This window comes from Arachis hypogaea, chromosome 4 (assembly GCF_003086295.3).
Source record: "Arachis hypogaea cultivar Tifrunner chromosome 4, arahy.Tifrunner.gnm2.J5K5, whole genome shotgun sequence".
Taxonomy (NCBI): Eukaryota; Viridiplantae; Streptophyta; class Magnoliopsida; order Fabales; family Fabaceae; genus Arachis; species Arachis hypogaea.
In genome coordinates this window covers 74,214,837-74,233,358 of record NC_092039.1, presented here as the reverse complement: position 1 = coordinate 74,233,358, position 18,522 = coordinate 74,214,837, and the positions used below count along the sequence as shown (strand labels likewise).

The 18,522-nt window shown below is 31.8% G+C and overlaps 1 protein-coding gene across 1 annotated transcript; it reads left to right on the top strand.

Moving 5' to 3' along the window:
• Window positions 1-10,555: 10,555 nt before the first annotated feature.
• LOC112796842 (metallothionein-like protein 2) lies at window positions 10,556-12,284 on the top strand. The gene is made up of 2 exons (XM_025839483.2): window positions 10,556-10,974; window positions 11,769-12,284. The coding sequence occupies exons 1-2, from the start codon at window positions 10,907-10,909 to the stop codon at window positions 11,944-11,946; spliced, it is 246 nt and encodes an 81-aa protein (XP_025695268.1). The 5' UTR covers window positions 10,556-10,906; the 3' UTR covers window positions 11,947-12,284.
• Window positions 12,285-18,522: the final 6,238 nt, after the last annotated feature.

Genomic DNA, 18,522 nt, shown 5'->3' with positions numbered 1-18,522 from the left:
CATTTTTTATGACCAAATTATCCCTAATAATTAGTAATTACTTTCAATTTTATCTCTAGGGACCTAAAATATTATTTTATTCTTTATTAATTCATTAATTGTTTTTGTTATCATCACTTTTTACTATTTTACTTCTAACTTTTATTATAGCTTTTATTTAGGCTCAAAATTTTATTTTTTACAAATTTGACCCAACTAATTTATATAATTATTAATTTATTTTTAATGACACTAAATTCAAAATTTTACTTATTTTCATTTAAATTACATGTTTAACCCTCTTTTTACCTAAAATAACCATAACAACCTTTTTTATTTTACACACATATTCCATAGGATTAAAATCAGTTTTTTATATTATTTCTAACACTCTAACATGTCACTTTCCAAGTCTTTTAGTGGCTGAATTTTCAGGGGTGCAATTTTGTAATTTTGCCCACTTTTAGTAATGCTTATACTTGAAACTTAAACCTCAAGTGTCACAATTAATTTCAGTGGTTTCATACAATTTTTAGAGGCAAATAAGCTTCATATATCACTCAAATAACAAGTAAAAAACAAATAAGTACCCCTAAATTTCACAAAGTGGCTTATATGAATGCCGAATCAAGCAAAAATATATTCTAACTATTCTTAATCCTTACCTCTCATTTAATTCCATCACTAGACCTTCAAATACCATAAAAATACTCTCTCAGAGGCTGGAGCACGTTTGGGCATGGTGCAATTTTTTTCTTGGCCAAAAACGTCGCAAAAAGTGTTGGAATTTAACCACTTTGAGCTTGAATTTGTGTAGCTTCTTAGGCGTGCTCTAGATGGACTTCAATAGGAGTTTTCTAGATACATAAGAGAGCAAAAATTCACCATAATCACTTCTAGAAAAATAAAAAAAATAGAGAAGAAACAAGAGCTCACCTTGTTAAATTTTTGATAAAAATGCGAAAATTAGTGAAAACAAGCAAGAAATAGTGTTTGCATGGGTTTGACTCTTGAAGAACACATGAAGAAAAATAGAAGAACTACTGGAAACAAGGATGAAATTCAGAGGTAAGGTGCAACATTTCTCTCTCTCTTTCTCTCTGAAGAATTCAGTCAAAAAAGATGGTAAAAATGCATAAGAGTGTGTAAAATTTGTGACCAATATTTAATTAAATAAAAATTTAAAGTCTTGATAAATTTATAATGGTAAAAGGGTGAAGAAAAATCATATGAAAAAGGACCTGAATTGAGAGGGAAGTGGAGTGAGTTTGAGAGAGAATAATCAGCGTCATAATGATTTGTTTATCCGCAGTTAATCCCAATTAGTTACTTGTGACTAAAAATAAAACAAAGAAGAATAAAAGGCTGAGACAATCTTGGCCCAGTGGTTGAAAGGAAGGGGTGAGTTACTTAGGTGGTAAAGAAGAGGATTCGGGGTCTCTAGGAGTCGTTTGCGAAATACTAGTCAGAAATTCGGTTCGAGATAACTTTTATCATCAGGTAAAATAATTAATGGCTAACATTTATTCTTAAAGAAATAAATTATGAATGGATGACTAATATAAATCTTGGGACATAATTTTTAGGTAAAAAAAAAAATTATCACTGGTTTCGAGGTTTTCGGTTACTAGAATTTTTTTTGGTGCGCACCAAATTGTCATTAAAAGTTTTTCCTGACTCAAAAAGTCTCTAATGAGAAAAATAAATCAATGGTAAGCTAATAGTCAATTTTGACTTAGAGGAATTAATTACCCTCATAAAGTCAAGATTAACCTATTAATTACCATTTTCTATTTTTTTTTTGTACCGTTGTGCCTGCCTCACTAATAGTTATTGGGCCGTGGTTCAGGATTTTTTGAAATAAATTACAAAATAGCTAGAAAAGTCAATTTATCAAAAATCAGGTTCTTACAATTGTCACGATCGAAAAAGTGGAGACTGAAGTTGCAACATTACAAACGTTGAGGACTCGCTCGTGAATTGGTGCTAGAGGAAGACATTGGTGGTGCTGTGATTCGGATCTTGTTGCACACCGATCTAATCTTCAACGCAAATAAACAGAAGGCATCTGTGACACACTTGCTGACGATGGAAGACAGAACAATGATAGTAAAAGAAGGAGGTCTGCTTTGTCATGTCCTACTAATTGTGGCTAAGCTACCACCACTCACGGTAACTATCTTCCCTTGGCATCGCGAATGTGAGACTTAAATGATGAAAAGGCAGGAAGAGACGACGATTACAAGGGCGAGTATGGCTAGAAAAAAAGACGGCTGAGGTACATCGTAGGATGCTGGCTGATGGGTTCTCAGGACAAGATCACCTCCGACCTCTGTGCAGATACTCCTAAGAATGGATGGAGAGAGAGAGAGAGAGAGCTCCCTCCTCAAGAGCTGAGTTTTGACTTGTTGGGCTTTTATTTTGTGTACCAAACTCAATTAAAGACAATTCATAGAGATAAACTAATATTTTAGGTTATGATTGATGAATTTTGTTATAAACACTTGATTTCTGGTGGAAATCTTTATTTTTAGGTAGTAGAATTAGATAATTCTAATTAATAATAAAATTTACTATAAACAAAAAATGATAATGAAGTCAAAGAAGTAAGAAATTAAAAATTGTATTATTTTCTCTTCAAAATTCTCTTCTATAAAATTATTCCCTTTCTATTTGTGTCTAATCTAATTAATTTTTTCTATTTTACCTCTTATCTCATTAATTCTCTTCTATTCTATATCCTTTTTCTTTTAACACTATTCTTTATAGTATATAAAATCATGATAACATGCAAGAAATACTAAATTATGTCCCTATCATAAATTTTTTCATAAAACATATAAAAAGTCCCTATCGTAACATGAACTTTTCAATTTAACCTTTAACCAGACATGGTTATTAGTTCCTTTTCGATTGTTCTAAGTTCTATCAAATCTACTCATGTTGTTGATATATTCCTTTTTTTTTTTGTTCTTACTTTATTTCTAACCTTATATATCTGTTTAAAAATAATTCTCAAATTCATAACACACGTACAACTTGCCACAAAAGGCTTTTTATACATTCTACGAAATTCTTATGAATACTAATGTTGTTACTTGTTAGTGATTTCATTTCTTTTAGATCTTGCTTTAATTCCCCGTCTTATTTTAGTTCTATTAAGTTTCCTTTCTTTTTTACTCTTTTCACTTAAAACAATGGCCAGGGAATAAACATTTGTTGCAGATATATCCCGTAAAGTTACACAAATTTCCTCAACTTAAATTTTGTTTTTGGAATTAACACTAAATAAGGTTGTTTCTTTTCGCTAACGAGTTTATTATTTGATTTGAAATAGCATATCAACTATTTTTTAGCTCGATTAGCTGTAAGAACCACAAATCTTATGTGTTTGTATTTGTTACTTTAAAAATTATTTATTTGTATTTGTCAGTTTTAAAATAAAATTTTTACCAAATTAGATTTTAGAAGCGAAATTAAAGTTTCCAAAATTAAAAAAAATTGTCACAAGTCCAAAGCAAAATTAAAAGCTTATTATCGGGTCGTTTTTTAAAAAAACGTATTATAATTGACTATGGAATTGAGTGTTTTCGTGGTAAGCCAAAATATTAAATAAGTAATAAAGCAAAATAACAATTAAGAAAATTAAATATGACAAGTAAATTAAAAGTACTATAAGCAATTAGAAAGAAGAAATGATCAAATTTAACTAATGAAAAAGGTTAACTAAGAAAATTGTCCTAATTAGTCAACCTACAATAATGAGAAATATTAGTTAGAGTTAATTATCTTGGTCTACAAAGTTTCAATCAATGAATTAATCTTTATATTATTCAAGTTATTTAACCAACCAAGTAGTTTTGACCTAATTCATTTTTACGCTACCTCTAATAAATTTTTGACTTAACGCGCGAATATATATAACTGTATTTTTCATGCGGATTTTGCTTTTTTTTTCTTTTCTCAGCGTTTTCTGCGTCTCTACGTTCTGTTCCATCTCTACATTCTTTGCATTTTTTCTTCTTTCTCTATATTCTCTTCGTTCTTTGCGTTCTACTCTTCGTTCAAGTTCAATGCTCTTTTGTTTAATTTGAAGATTTGGATTAAAATTTTTGAAATAAAGCTGTGAAATCAGATTTAAATTGGTATTTCGTTGTCGAAGATAATGAATGATTCAAGTTTAGACTGTCAATTGAATCAGAGCGAAGTGGATTATTGTTTTGAATTGAATCAAGTGGTTGAAGTGTGGTTTGATTCTAGTTAATATAGTTCGTTAATAGTTTATGATTCTGTAGGTGAATAATATTTTTTTTTGTGAAAATTAATGTTCATGGTTTATAATTTGAATTGAATGTAATGTAAAAGTTTTGAATTTAAATTATTAGTGTGATGAATTTGTTCCGTTATTATTTCAGTGTATTTCGATTATAAATTAGTATATTTTGAAAATGCTTTCGATTTATTTTTAAGTTCAGACTTTCAATTGAACTATGGTGAAGTGTATTATTATTTTGAATTGAATCAAGTGGTGAGGTGTGGTTTAAATTTAGTTGGTGTGGTTTAAATTTAGTTAATGTAGTTTGTTATTAGTAGTTTATGATTCTATAGTTGAATCATTTTGTTTTTATTTGTGAAAATTGGTGTTTATGATTCTGTAGTTGAATTATTTTGTTTTTATTCTCCGTCATCGGAAGTCCAATCCCGTAGTGGCAAGGTCTCCTGTTCGTCACCAGGAGATACATTTCTAACACAAAAATCCCACTTGTTAGCCATCTTATCCCTTGCTGATTCTGTTCTTCAGTATTGAAACTCTATATCCACCAACTCCATAGTTATGGACGTCGTTCTCCTCTGAAACTCCCATCTTGATTTTTTTTTTATTCAGATTAATTATTATATATATGATCTCAGTTGCAGTTAGAACACAACAAAAATAGAAAAAAAATCACAACCGAGAAGGCCTACTTGAACTGACGTAACGACAGAGCAGAGAAGTAGGAAAAGAGAGCGATGCTTCCTTGGCCAGAACACCAATGAGCTCTGTTGATTGGGTCATGAAACCCAGCTCTTAGCTTAGCCTTCTTCCTCGATGCGTGAGTGGAAAAAGGAGAAGGCGACTGAGAGAGCGATGGAACAATGAGAATCGCGTGCAGAGATGGCTTTGACCAACGATAGTGGAGGCGACGAGACTACTGTACACAGCAGCGAGGCTTCTCTATCAGCAGGAGGTGCGAGAAGAAGAACGAATGAGAATGCTTGCTCAGGAGATGAAGAGTGCAAAACGATGTCGTTTACTATGCTGTGCTGTCACTTTATGTTCTATGTTAACGACAACGTCAAAAAACAAACAGAAGGACGAACGTGATTCAAAAAATACATTCAGGAACGAATTTGATTAATTTATTTTTTCAGAGACAAAAATAAATATCGAAATATCTTTAAAAAACGATTTTGACTATTAACCTTTAAAAATACTATTCTTTCCCTCTTATAAGTTTTTGGGTAATTACTTTTCTTTTTTATATATATATAGTGTTACTTTTTCTACTTAATTGATTTGTAAAAATTTTTAACATAAACAATCCCAAAATTTCAACCACTCAACAAACAAAAAAAAAGTCTAAAAACTTTATCACCAACCACAATTATACCCCAAATTAATATTAACAACCCAATTTAACGGATCAATAAGACAATAACCCACCAAAATTAAATAAAGTTCAACTCAATTTATATTATGTTACACGATAGATTGATTCATAGCAACTAATCATGTTTTAGATTATATTCCCCTGAAACCAACTAGCATATGCGGTGTGCATGGGCTAACTTAGGCTCGATTTTGTTAAATCTAAACTCAATTCTAAACTAACTCAAAAAAATTCAAATTAAGACATATAATTGGTATAAATAATTTTGTTGATCTTATCCAATAAATTAATAAAATATGACCCTTAAAAGTTAATTTTAATAAATATTATATATATATATATATGATAAATAATTTTAAACGTAAAATAGTGTTACGTAATAAAAAATACTAATTAAAGTATAAAAGTACGAGATTTTATTTCTAATTTCATCATAAAAAAAAGATATGCTTTACTTATATAAAATAACAGGTTAAGTTGTTGACTTAAAACATAACTTAAATTCAATTCGAAAATAGTATTGAACAAAAATGATTTCAATTTATAATGAAAATTTTAGGTCAGGCCAGAATTTATACACCTTAACAACGGGCTTTAGTTGGAGGACCATGTCTTCTAAAATATTTTATAAAAATATTAGTAAAATATTGCAAAGGGAAAAAGTAGTACAATTGATTGAAACTGGATTGTATTTGGGCTGGAACGTGAGGTCCAAACTCGTTTCGAGGGCCACGTCCGACTTGTATAGAAGTCGAGTTGCCACCGTCCGAGTTCTTCGTGAGGAGGTGGGAGTGGTACCTGCAAGAGATTTCGATGCCTAACTTAGCAAAAGTTTTAGGCAGGTTTTTAGTAGATTGGGTTTTATGGAGGTTTGCATTGGCGAGTATCATTGTGATCACAACGGTATTATCGTGACCAGGCGTCATGCCTTGAGCGTCTTCTTTGGTGAATGAAATTGTAGGCAAATCAGGAACGTTGCGGTCTCCACCAACTTAGTAGACTTCCTTGAGATGCCTTTTATGCGAAGACTTAGTTACTCACCTTCCTGCAAATCCTCTATTTATCATGTGTATGTGCTTATCAGGGATTTGCGGTGGCTAATCTCATCGACCTCCGTCTTCATCACCTTTTTTCCTTCTTTCTGGATCGTTTGTCCTTTCGCAAGGTACATCTTTAATCGATCTTCTTTGGCCAGTTTCTCTATCACATTTTTCAGATCATAGCAATAATTGGTAGAATGTCAATATAATTTGTGATACTCACAATATTCTGTCCGACTTCCGACTTTCTTGTGCTTGATAGGGCAAGGAGGTGAAAGTTTTTCAGTATGGCAGGTCTCTCTATAGACATCAACAAGAAAAACTCAGAGGGCGTGTAGTTGTGGTATCTTCGAGATTTCTCCGAGTTGTACTCCTTCTTTTTCTTTGTCTCCTTTTTTCTTATCCCGAGTTTGGTAGGGAGGGTTTGACTTTGGGACTGATTTTTTAGGCCGAAAGTTCTCTTTCATGTTGATATACTTCTCTGTCTGCTCTTGCACTTCATACAGAAAAGTCGGGTGCTGTTTGGATATAAATTGGGAGAACGGCCCTTCTCTAAAAGCCATTAACCAACCTCATTATCATTGCTTCAGGAGGTAAGTGTTGTATTTTCAAGCAGACTTTATTGAATATTTCTATATATTCTTGGAGTATTTCTCCGACCTCTTGTTTAACCCCAAGTAGACTTTGAACATATTTGACTTTATTCTTCTGAATTGAAAATTGGGTAAGAAACTTCCTTGCCATGTCATTAAAGCAAGTCACTGACTTAGGCGGTAAGTTATCAAACCATTTCATCACTGCCTTGGTCAGTGTTGTCGGGAAGGCCTTATAGCGAGTTACATCGGACGCATCAGCCAAGTACATTCAACTTTTGAAGTTGCTAAGGTTGTGTCTGGAGTCGGTAGTTCCGTTGTAAAGATCTATGTCGGGGGCTTTTAAAGTTTTTAGGGACTCTAGTTCGCATGATTTCCTCAACAAACGAATCTTATCCTTCAAGAGGAATTTTCTCCCAATTAGCCTGATTGGTCTGACTTCTAAGGTTGGCCTCTAGTCTCGAGAGCTTTTTCTCTAACTCTCTTCATCGTCATACCTCTTTTCATAATTCTTTTTTTGCTTCTTGTTGTCGTTCGCCCTCTTGTTCGAGTTGTTCTAACCGACCACATGTCCGAGTTTAAGTCCCAATATCTTTGTGGGATGAGGGGTTCTTCATCTTTAGGTGGATAGATCTCTGAGTAAATCCACCGTGGTAGCGGGATCCTTGATGTACCTTCCCCGTGGGTGGTGTTTGTTCTTTCCCGTGGTAGAGGTAATGCAAGTGCTCGATCATCATTGCGAGGCTCTGGTTCCGATTCGAATGTTGTATGACCGTTCTCAAATTGATTGTTCGCTATGCGTAGGTATAGACTTCTAGGTTTCCAGCAACAACGCCAATGTTCTAGTGGTAACTTAAAACTGTATTGTATTTGGACCGGAACGTGAGGTCCAAACTCCTTCTAAGGGCCGTGTCCGACTAGTATAAATGCCGAATTGTCGCCGTCCGAGTTCCTCATGAGGAGGTGGGGGCTGATACCTACAAGAGACTCAGATGCCTAATTGAGCAAAGGTTTTTGGTAGATTTTTAGTAGATTGAGTTCTGAATATACTTGAGAATATCAGTATATTTATAGTAGAACGTTGAATCATCTTTTAGAGTAGTTCCACATTTATTGGTGGATAACTGTTTCCCTTCTCTAATAAAGTTGATGATAACTTCCATCTAGAAAGGTGAAAGATATCTTAGAAGTTAGTTAATCTTTCAGATAATTAGGGCTGAGCTACTGTTGTCATGCCCGACCTCATAGAGGTCCAGTAGGTAGATGAGGCCACCTTTTTGGGTGGACTTTTATTCTTATTAGGCCTAACTTTATGTTTTTTGGTCAGGGTATAACAAGTTCTGTCCTCAATTTCTCCATACACTCAATATTTTTCTTTTAAATATTTCAAACATAACATCTTAGTATCATTCAGTTTCTCCATAAACTCAATACCTTTTTTTTTAAATTTCAAACATAACATCTTAGTATTATATTATATTTTGTTGGTTCCTTGATTTTTTTTTTTTGTTTTTGCATGAAAAGGACATGCAAATATTTAATAAGTATTATAAATTTTAATATTTATTATTTTAACTATAACTTTTTTTTACATATTTTACAATTTATATATTATAATTTTTTACAATTATAATGATAAAAAAAATTAAGAAATTGATCATTTTTTAAGACAAGTAACTTGAATAAAATGATTGAAAAATAAATTTATCAAATTATAACTTTTTAAAATTGCATATTTGTTTGTAATATTTCTATAACTATGTAAACCGCTAGAGGCATCAACAAAATTATTATAGGTTGTAACGGTTTTTGAAGGATGTGCAACATACATAAAATGCTGTTGGCTGTAGCGATTTAGGTACAAATAGGAGGTAGGTAAAAATTGCTAGAGGCTATCGCGGTTTATGTGAATGTTGGCTATAAGACCGCAAAAACTAACCGCGAATTCTTCATTTGGTGTGAAAAGGGCATTTGGTTAGAGAGAGAGAATTCTTGAGAGAAGGAAGAGGTGGCTGAAAGAGAATTTGAATTTTTTGGAGTGTATATATTCAAGTGGGACCATGGTAGATGAATATCAGTGTTGCCCATGTTGTTGAAGACATCATTGAAGAGGTTAGTTTGTTTTCTTTTTAGTATTGAAGTTTGGAATATAAAATCTAATATTTAGGGTATAGAAATTAGAATATATAATTTAAGATTTATAGATTAGTATTTAAAATTTAAAATTTAAATTTTAAATTTTATGATTTTAAATTTTAAATGGAGACAAAAATTAAAAAAAAATTGACACATTTATTACTTGTTCTAAAATGCGTTAATATTCATTCTATTTTTGTATTTAGACAGTCATATATATTAAATATTTAATTAACGTATATATTGAATCGAATTAGTACATTTGTAGTAAAAATTTTAAGTCACTTAAAATTTTAAAAATATCATTTAAAATATTTTATAATTTTTTTATATATAATTATTTATTTATTATCATATTAATAACAAACTTAAAAATAATTATATTTATGTATTTTATTTTAATATAATATTATTATATAATTTTTATGTTAAAATTTTTTTCACCAAAGTTTTCTTCGAACTCTGTCGTTCCACCTAACTGCTACAATGAAATAAACAAAATGTTTATTGGTCAATCCGATTATAATAGGTACGAATCATCATTAAGTGAAAAAAGTTTAGATTCTCAATTTTTTTTTATCGAAGAGATAAAGTGTGATATTTTGTTATATATTTTATAGAATAAATAATTACCTTCGTCTTTTAAAGATTATTGGTTTTTAAATTAGTTGTTAAAAGATTCTTTTAGTTAAATTCATCTTTTAAAAAATTTAAATTAATTGTATTAATTCTTTTATTTTTTTTATTGTTGACGTTAAAATTTATTTATGTGGCATGTTAAATAATTTATTATTAAATCAAATCAAAATTTAATTAAGAGAAAAACTTAAAACATTAAAATTCTTTAATTTAGAAATAATTTTATCTTATTTCATAAATTTATCGTGCTAACTGCTAATTATGACTACTAAATATATGTTATAATATCACTTAACGTTTATTTTGATGTTGTTAGCAATCAATTTTAAAAGAATTAAAATAACTAAGTTAAAGTCTTATAAATTTGATTAAAAAAATATTTTAAAACAAATTTAGAAGGTGAGTGATTTTTCGAAAATTAATCCCACTAATTACTCATATTTTATAAGTGGGATAAAAAAATTAAAAAATTAAAAATTATTTAATCAGAGCCATTATTCTCATCAAATCTTAGACATAGATATCTCAATCAGCAGTTAATATCTCATTCAACGGCAAACAGCTCAAAGTCGTAACTTACACTCAAGAACACACCAGAAAACCCCACACTGATTCTCGCAAGATAGAGGAGTCAATGAGCCATATCAACGAAGTCGACGTGGAAGTAAGTCCGCAACTGGATTTAGAAGCAGTGATATCGTGACACGTGTACGGTAAATATCTCACACCCTCAAGTCTCGCCCCTCAATCGCTCTATAAATTCCAGTCGAGGCTTCGCCTTCAAACCCATTCTAGCGAGATTTGATCATCGTTCTAGTTATTTGTTTTGTTGCAACTTTCGCTGGTGTTTCCGATTCTTAAACTGAAAATGTCGTCTTGCTGTGGAGGAAACTGTGGGTGCGGAAGCGGCTGCAAGTGCGGCAACGGCTGTGGAGGGTAAGATATTCGTAGCATTAATTTTTTTTCTTCTTCTTTTCTTTTCTATAAAAATGGGAATTCTCCTGGAATTTTTGTTCTAGGGTGTTTCGGCTGATATTTTTGGGTACTTTTTCGTTTTTTGGCTGAATTGTTTGTAAAATTGGTTGACACTTTGGTTTTGGCTCTGAGTTTCTGAACAGGAACACCTGAACGTTTGTTTGATTTTGACGGAAATGCTGTTTTATTTATGTCTCTCTTTGTAAAAGCATGATGTTTGGTGTGAAGGGTGAATTTTGTTGGCTGCATCAACGTTTGGTTGTCATAGATATTTGTGTTTGTCCCCTTCCTTTCTTAATTTGCGCTCTCGCTCTCTCTTTGGCTGAATGATATGAGAAACCGATGTTTTGTTGTTATTTCGTCAGATCCTGATTGCTTTCAGCTCTGTCCTGCTTTAAAAATCCCTGAAGCCCGCCCAGAGGGATTTGTGAGCTTCAATTTCATGTTTAAAAATGAAGTAAATTATTTGATGAGTAAATTGGGGTCTATTTCACACACTACAAAGCATCTTCTTCCCTGGCTTTATTTCTAAAATCTCAGCTTACAGGAATTCACCCATTAAGTAGCGTACCGCGAATAATTCGTGCATACTACCAATTCATCAGCGTAGCGGAAAGTCGTATTTATATTTTCCACTTTTACATATGGTCGTACTGTGTATCGTTCGTGTACCGGAGCGAATTGCATGCCATGTAACTGTGACAAGAACAGCAGAAGTAATTTTATTTTTATTCACATGATGTTTGCATGTGCAGCTGCAAGATGTACCCAGATTTGAGCTACACCGAGAGCAGCAGCACAACAGAGTCATTGGTGATGGGAGTAGCACCTGCCAAGGCCCAATTCGAGGGTGCTGAAATGGGTGTTCCAGCTGAGAACGATGCCTGTAAGTGTGGGCCAAACTGCAGCTGCAACCCATGCACCTGCAAGTGAAGAGCCCACACGCTCACACGCACAGCAGAAGCAGAGATCCTTTTAGTTAAATAATAATAATCATAATAATGATATCTAGTAGTGTTATTATGTGTATGTGTTACTGGTTTTGTGTACACTCTTCTGGTGGAGTGTTTAAAGAAAAAACACTCCCCGTTTTGGAGTGCTTAGAATAAAGTGGCCTGTGTCTTGCTGCATCCTTGAACTTTAGCTTGGGTGTATCTAGCCATGGGTGCTTTGTTTCTTTGTTGCTTTCTTTGCTTTCTGTATAAACTTCAGCTAATCCTGAATCGTCCATCTCTGCTGGTTAATGAAATGATATTAAAGAATTATCGGAAGAAGCTTGTTTTGGTGTATTTTATTTTTCTTTATTTTATCTTTTTAAATTCGGTTTTCTTATATGGGTTGAACTTGTTCTCTTATTTTAGAGCATAAGATTCTAACAATTTCTTATTTTTCTTTATGTTTCGGGTGGTATTGAATTGATTTAATTTCCAAAAACAAAAAAGATTTTGTAGAAGAGTATTTACTCTTTTATCTATTTTATTTTAGATATAGTATACTAATATAGTATCCTAAGAAAATAAATGGTTCTTATTTGGGCATCGTTCTTGTCAAAAGCATATTAGGAATTTACAGTTGATCGTCGTTGCCTTCCTTCTTGATTGATGGATGGGTATACAATTCCCAAGTTATGTATATTTGTATTAACAAAAGTGTTATTTGAATATCAAAATAAATTATTAATATAAAATATATATTAAAAATAATATTAAATAACATATATATTTATATAAATATATAGTAATTAATTTTAATATATAAATTATATTATATATATACTAAAAATTAATTATCAAATTAATTATTTATATAAAATACATTTTAAAATATAAAATATATATTATAAATAAATTAAATATTATATATTTATATATACTTATACACAGATTTGATTAATTTTTTATATATTTATATTTTTTTTAATCAGCCTTTTCATTTTTTTTACTCGGTGTTCTTGGTTTATTTAGATGTTTTATTACACTTTTTTTATGAGATAATCAAGTAGTCATAAGATTTTTATATATTCGAATTTTCTATCATCAATATATCTTTTTTTTTTCTTGCTTTCATTCCTTTATTTTTTACATGTATATTTTTATTCTTTTATAATTTATAGTCAAATTTATTTTTATTTATTTCTATGTAATATTTCAGTTGTTACAATTCTACTATCAACATATCATAACTTGATTTTATTTGGAGTTTTAGATTGATTCTTAGAATTCAAAATACTAGAAATTTCGATCTTACCAATAGTAACCTTATAACTTGATTTAATCTAAAAGTTAGGAATTACTTAAATTAGATGCTAACAATATTTTGTCGCATACAAATCTAAAAAATTGATAAGCATTCTTATTTCATAAATTTCAATATATATATATATATATATATATATATATATATATATATATATATATATATATATGATTTAACTCTCTTTTCATACACTCTTCTACGAATTTCAATCAAAAGTATTATCTAATTAAAGTAGTTATCGTTGACATTTATTCTGAAGGATGTTTCGTCTAATCACTAATTATTTTTAGGCTAATTTATTGTGGTATTCAAAAGTTATTTTTGAAACTTAAGATGTTTTGTAATAGAATAGAAAAAAGATTCAAAGCAACGTCTTTGTTCTATAGTCATTTAAAATCAAATGCAGTTAAATGTTCAAACTGATGGTCAATCTAGGAGTGACCTTGAATTTGAGACAAAACTGATCAAATAAAGACAATGACAAAGACTTGGTGAACAAATCAGCTACGTGGTTCTAGCCTTCAAATCGAAATATGAACTATATGTAGTTTGAGATTAACCCGATCCATTACTAGGTGAAGGTTGAGCTCGAAGTGCTTTGTCTTGCTGTATACCATCGGATTTGCGACCAAAAATACTGCACTAATATTATCACAATGCATTGTAGAAGGGTTGGTCGCTGGAACATGCAATTTAGAGAGGAGATTTTCCAACCAAATGAGTTTGGAATCTATAGGTGTGGGGCCTCTATATTCGGCTTTAGCATTGCTTCTGCTCACAGCTTGCTTTCTACTTGATCACGAGAGTAGGTTGTCACCAAAAGACACCATAACCACAGGTGTCGTGTCTATCATCAATGTCCAAACCTCAACCTAAATCAAAGAAAACAGAGTCTCAAATTAGTACTAGGATGAAAGATAAGTCCATAAGTCATAGTTCCAGCTACTTTTTTCATTAACTTACTTTTTTCATTGAGAAAGCTACATCAGGTTGGGTAAATGTAGCATATTGCTAGGACCCAACTATAAATCTATAAAAGATGGATTTTCGAAAGTCTCACCACCAAAGGCTGTTAGAGTGTAGTTACCATTTGTGTAGTACTGGTTTACAGCCTTGCATGTTAGCTTTATGTAATAAATTTGAAATGTATTTGCTTTGTGAAAGGTGGTAATAACTTGAGGGCAATTTCACAGCTTCTATGTCTAGAATGTGATGCGTGAGCATCTTTTTTATCTTTTTTTTATTGAATTTGCATTCAAATTATTGAGTTTAATCAAGATTTAAATATCTTTTAGTCATTATGGATGCTACTTTGAGTTGTGTGCAATTTTATTTATTTCAGGTAGCATTCGGATGGATTTGACGGAGTTTTGTAACAGAAAAGGAAGAAAGCGAATGATGATGTCAACCCCGATCTCCTTGTATTCAAACAGGAATAAATTGGGATACAAAAGTCCAAATGACGTGATTTGAGCGGCATTGGAAAGCTAACTTTCAGGGCTTTCCAACGATGTATAATAGTGCATATTTCTTCTCCAGAAATCTCTGCCTCCTCCACGCTGAACTTGGCAGCCAAGTTCAGCGTGGACTTGAAAACTCTAAGGGAAATCACCCCCTCTCTCCACGTTGAACTTGGGATTTCCCAAGTTCAGCGTGGATTCAAAAGAAAGCACAAGTAACACACTGTATCATCCACGCTGAACTTGATATTTTCCAAGTTCAGCATGGACTCAAGGGACGCACCAAATTAAAGGAGACACTGCCTCATCTACGCTGAACTTGAGAATTTCCAAGTTCAGCGTGAATCCTAATAACCCAAGTGGTCTCCAGACACTCATATAAGGCTGCACATGAAGCTTAATTAATTTTGATTGAATTTTTATTTCATTTTAAAATAGGAAAAGATATTATTTAGTTTTAGAAATTATAATTTATATTAATTAGGATTAGATACAAAAAGGAAAAAGAATCAGTCCTTCGGATCTCTTCTCTTGAACCTCATTCCGTAATTTACAGTTTACCAGAATCTTTATTTTCTCTCTAAACCATGAGCAACTAAACATTCACTGTTAAAGTTAGGAGCTCTGTCTATTGTATGGATTGATACTATTATTTTTCTATTTTAATTCATGTACTGATTTATAATTCAAGAATTATTTTCTTTCTTTATCTTATGAATTTGGGTGGAAAGAAAGTATGACCTTTGTTGTAATTGAGTTCTTGTATAACTTAAAAAAGCTCTTTACTTAAACAACAACTTGAAAACATATTCTCCTAAATTTCTAATTATTTGGATTTAACGGAATACGTGACATATAATCCTCTTATATTTGGATAATTAGGATTTATGTGGCCTATAAATTAGAATTGAACTTCACCCTTTAATTGGAATTAAGTGACCAAAGAATTGGCGGTTAATGAATTTTAGAGGAGACTAAAAAGGTCTAAGAAATTAGGGTTTAGTCACATACAGTTTGTCATGAATTAAATCTTACATGATTAAAATAGTTAGTAAAAAAAGTTAATCCGAAAGATAGATATCTCTGAAATCTTAACTGTTTCTCCATATATTATTCAACTTGTTTACTACTTGCTATTCTGATTTTCTGATTTACTGTTTAATACTTTTGAACTCTCATACATCATTTTTTGCTTGTCTAACTAAGTAAATTAATCAACCATTATTGCTTAGTCCATCAATTCTCATGAGATCGATCCTCATTCACTTGAGATACTACTTAGTACGATCCGATGTACTTACCGATTAGTTTGTGGTTGTAATTTCTGCACCAGAATCCCAAACGTTTTATAAAGAATTAGTAGATATATATCAAAGAGTATGGTTAGCTCACTTGATAAAAAAAGGTCTGTATGGACAAAGTCCATAGTGATTAAAAGTGGTTAAAATTTGACTCACCTATAAATAGATGACATGTGGAGAGTAGCATGCTGGTTCTTAGTGGGTTTGATCATGTTACATTGTTAGGAATTATGGGAGGATAAAGTAGAAAATGAGCCGATTAAAATTATGTGTATATTATGTGGGCCTATAAAAGGATAAAAAAGCTCTATTATGTTGTAAAATAAATAAAAGGTGTACTAAATATAAAATAAAGATATGTAAATAGAAGATTCTAATATTAATATTAGTCAATATAATTAATTCAATAAAACTAATTTATATATATCTATTAATATATATAGCAATTTATTGTAAGAGAGAAAGAAGAGAATAGTATATGAGAAAGAGTAATTATTGTTATTGCTCTGTATGTATTTGCATCAGTTCATGTCTATTTATAGGCGTACAAGAGTAGTGTTAATTAATTTCATTCAGTATTGAGAAAGTAAATCTTCATCTGTGGAAAGAGTGAACCGCCCATTAAATGAGCATCCACATCATCATGCATATCTTAACACTCCCCCTTGGACGACCATTTAGGAATATGCCTCATTAAAACCTTTCTAAAGAAAACCCAATGGAAAAAACTTTAGTGAAGGAAAGAGTATAATATCCTTTGTGATGGGGACTGCCTCATTAAAAACCTTGTTAAGAAAAACCCAATGGGAAAAAAACCCGACAAAGGAAAAAAGAGTATAGTCTCCCCCTCTTGCCGACATCATTTAATGTCTCGAAATCGGCGCATTCCAATCTCATGTACCAATCTTTTAAAGGAGAATTTTGGAAGTAACTTTGTGAATAAATCTGCCAGATTGTCACTTGAACGGATCTGTTGGATATCAATTGTCCCTTGATTTTGAAGATCATGAGTGAAGAAGAATTTGGGAGAAATATGCTTTGTTCTATCACCTTTGATGTATCCACCCTTAAGTTGAGCAATGCATGCTGTATTATCTTCAAACAGGACAGTTGGAGCTATCTTCTGATCAATCAGTCCACATGATGACAGAATATATTGGATCACACTCCTCAGCCAAAAACACTCGCGACTAGCTTCATGTATCGCTAGTATTTCAGCATGATTAGAGGATATTACAACAATCGTCTGTTTCGTGGACCTCCATGATATAGCTGTACCACCATATGTGAACAGGTATCCTATTTGAGATCTCCCTTTGTGTGGATCAGACAAGTATCCAGCATCTGCATAGCCAACTAGTTGTGACTTGGATCCATATGGATAAAACAATTCCATATCAACCGTTCCATGAAGATATCGAAAGATTTGCTTGATTCCACTCCAATGTCTTCTGATTGGAGAGGAACTATACCTTGCTAGTAAATTCACCGCGAATGATATGTCAGATCGCGTATTATTAGCAAGATACATTAGCGCTCCAATGGCACTAAGATATGGTACTTCAGGACCAAGGATATCTTCATTTTCTTCTTTATGACGGAATTGATCATTTTCCACATCCAAAGATCTTACGATCATTGGGGTACTCAAGGGATGTGACTTATTCATATAAAATCTTTTCAAGATCTTTTCCGTGTATGTTGTTTGAAGCATAAAGATCCCATTTTTTATATGCTCGATCTATAGGCCGAGACAAAATTTAGTTCTTCCAAGATCTTTCATCTCAAACTCTTTTTTTAGAGTTTTTATAATTGTTGGAATCTCTTTAGGAGTCCCAATGATATTTAAATCATCAACTTACACAACAATTATAATGAATCCAGATGCAGATTTCTTTATGAAAATACATGGGCAAATATCATCATTCTTAAATTTGTTTTTGGCCAAATACTCAGTAAGACGATTACACCACATTCGTCCAGATTGCTTTAGACCGTATAAAGATCTTTTCAATTTGACTGAGTATAACACCTATGAATATTCATTGGATGGTTTAGATATCTTTAATCCTTCAGGGACTGTCATATAGATATCACGATCTAATGAGCCGTATAAGTAGGATGTTACCACATCCATTAAATGCATATGCAGTTTATAATATGCAGATAAACTGACCAAATAACGCAATGTTGTCGCATCCACTACAGGAAAATACGTTTCTTCATAATCTATACCGGGCCTTTGTGAAAAACCTTGTGCCACAAGTCGGGCTTTATTGCGCACAACTTTATTTTTCTCATTTCGTTTTCTCACAAATACCCACCTGTATCCAATAGGTTTTACATCTTCTGGTGTATGGACTACAGGTCCGAAGACTTCACATTTTGGAAGTGAGTCTAATTCAGCTTTCATGGCTTCTTTCTATTTTGGCCAATCATTTCTTTGTCGACATTCTTCGACTGATCTTGGCTCAAGATCCTTACTTTCATAC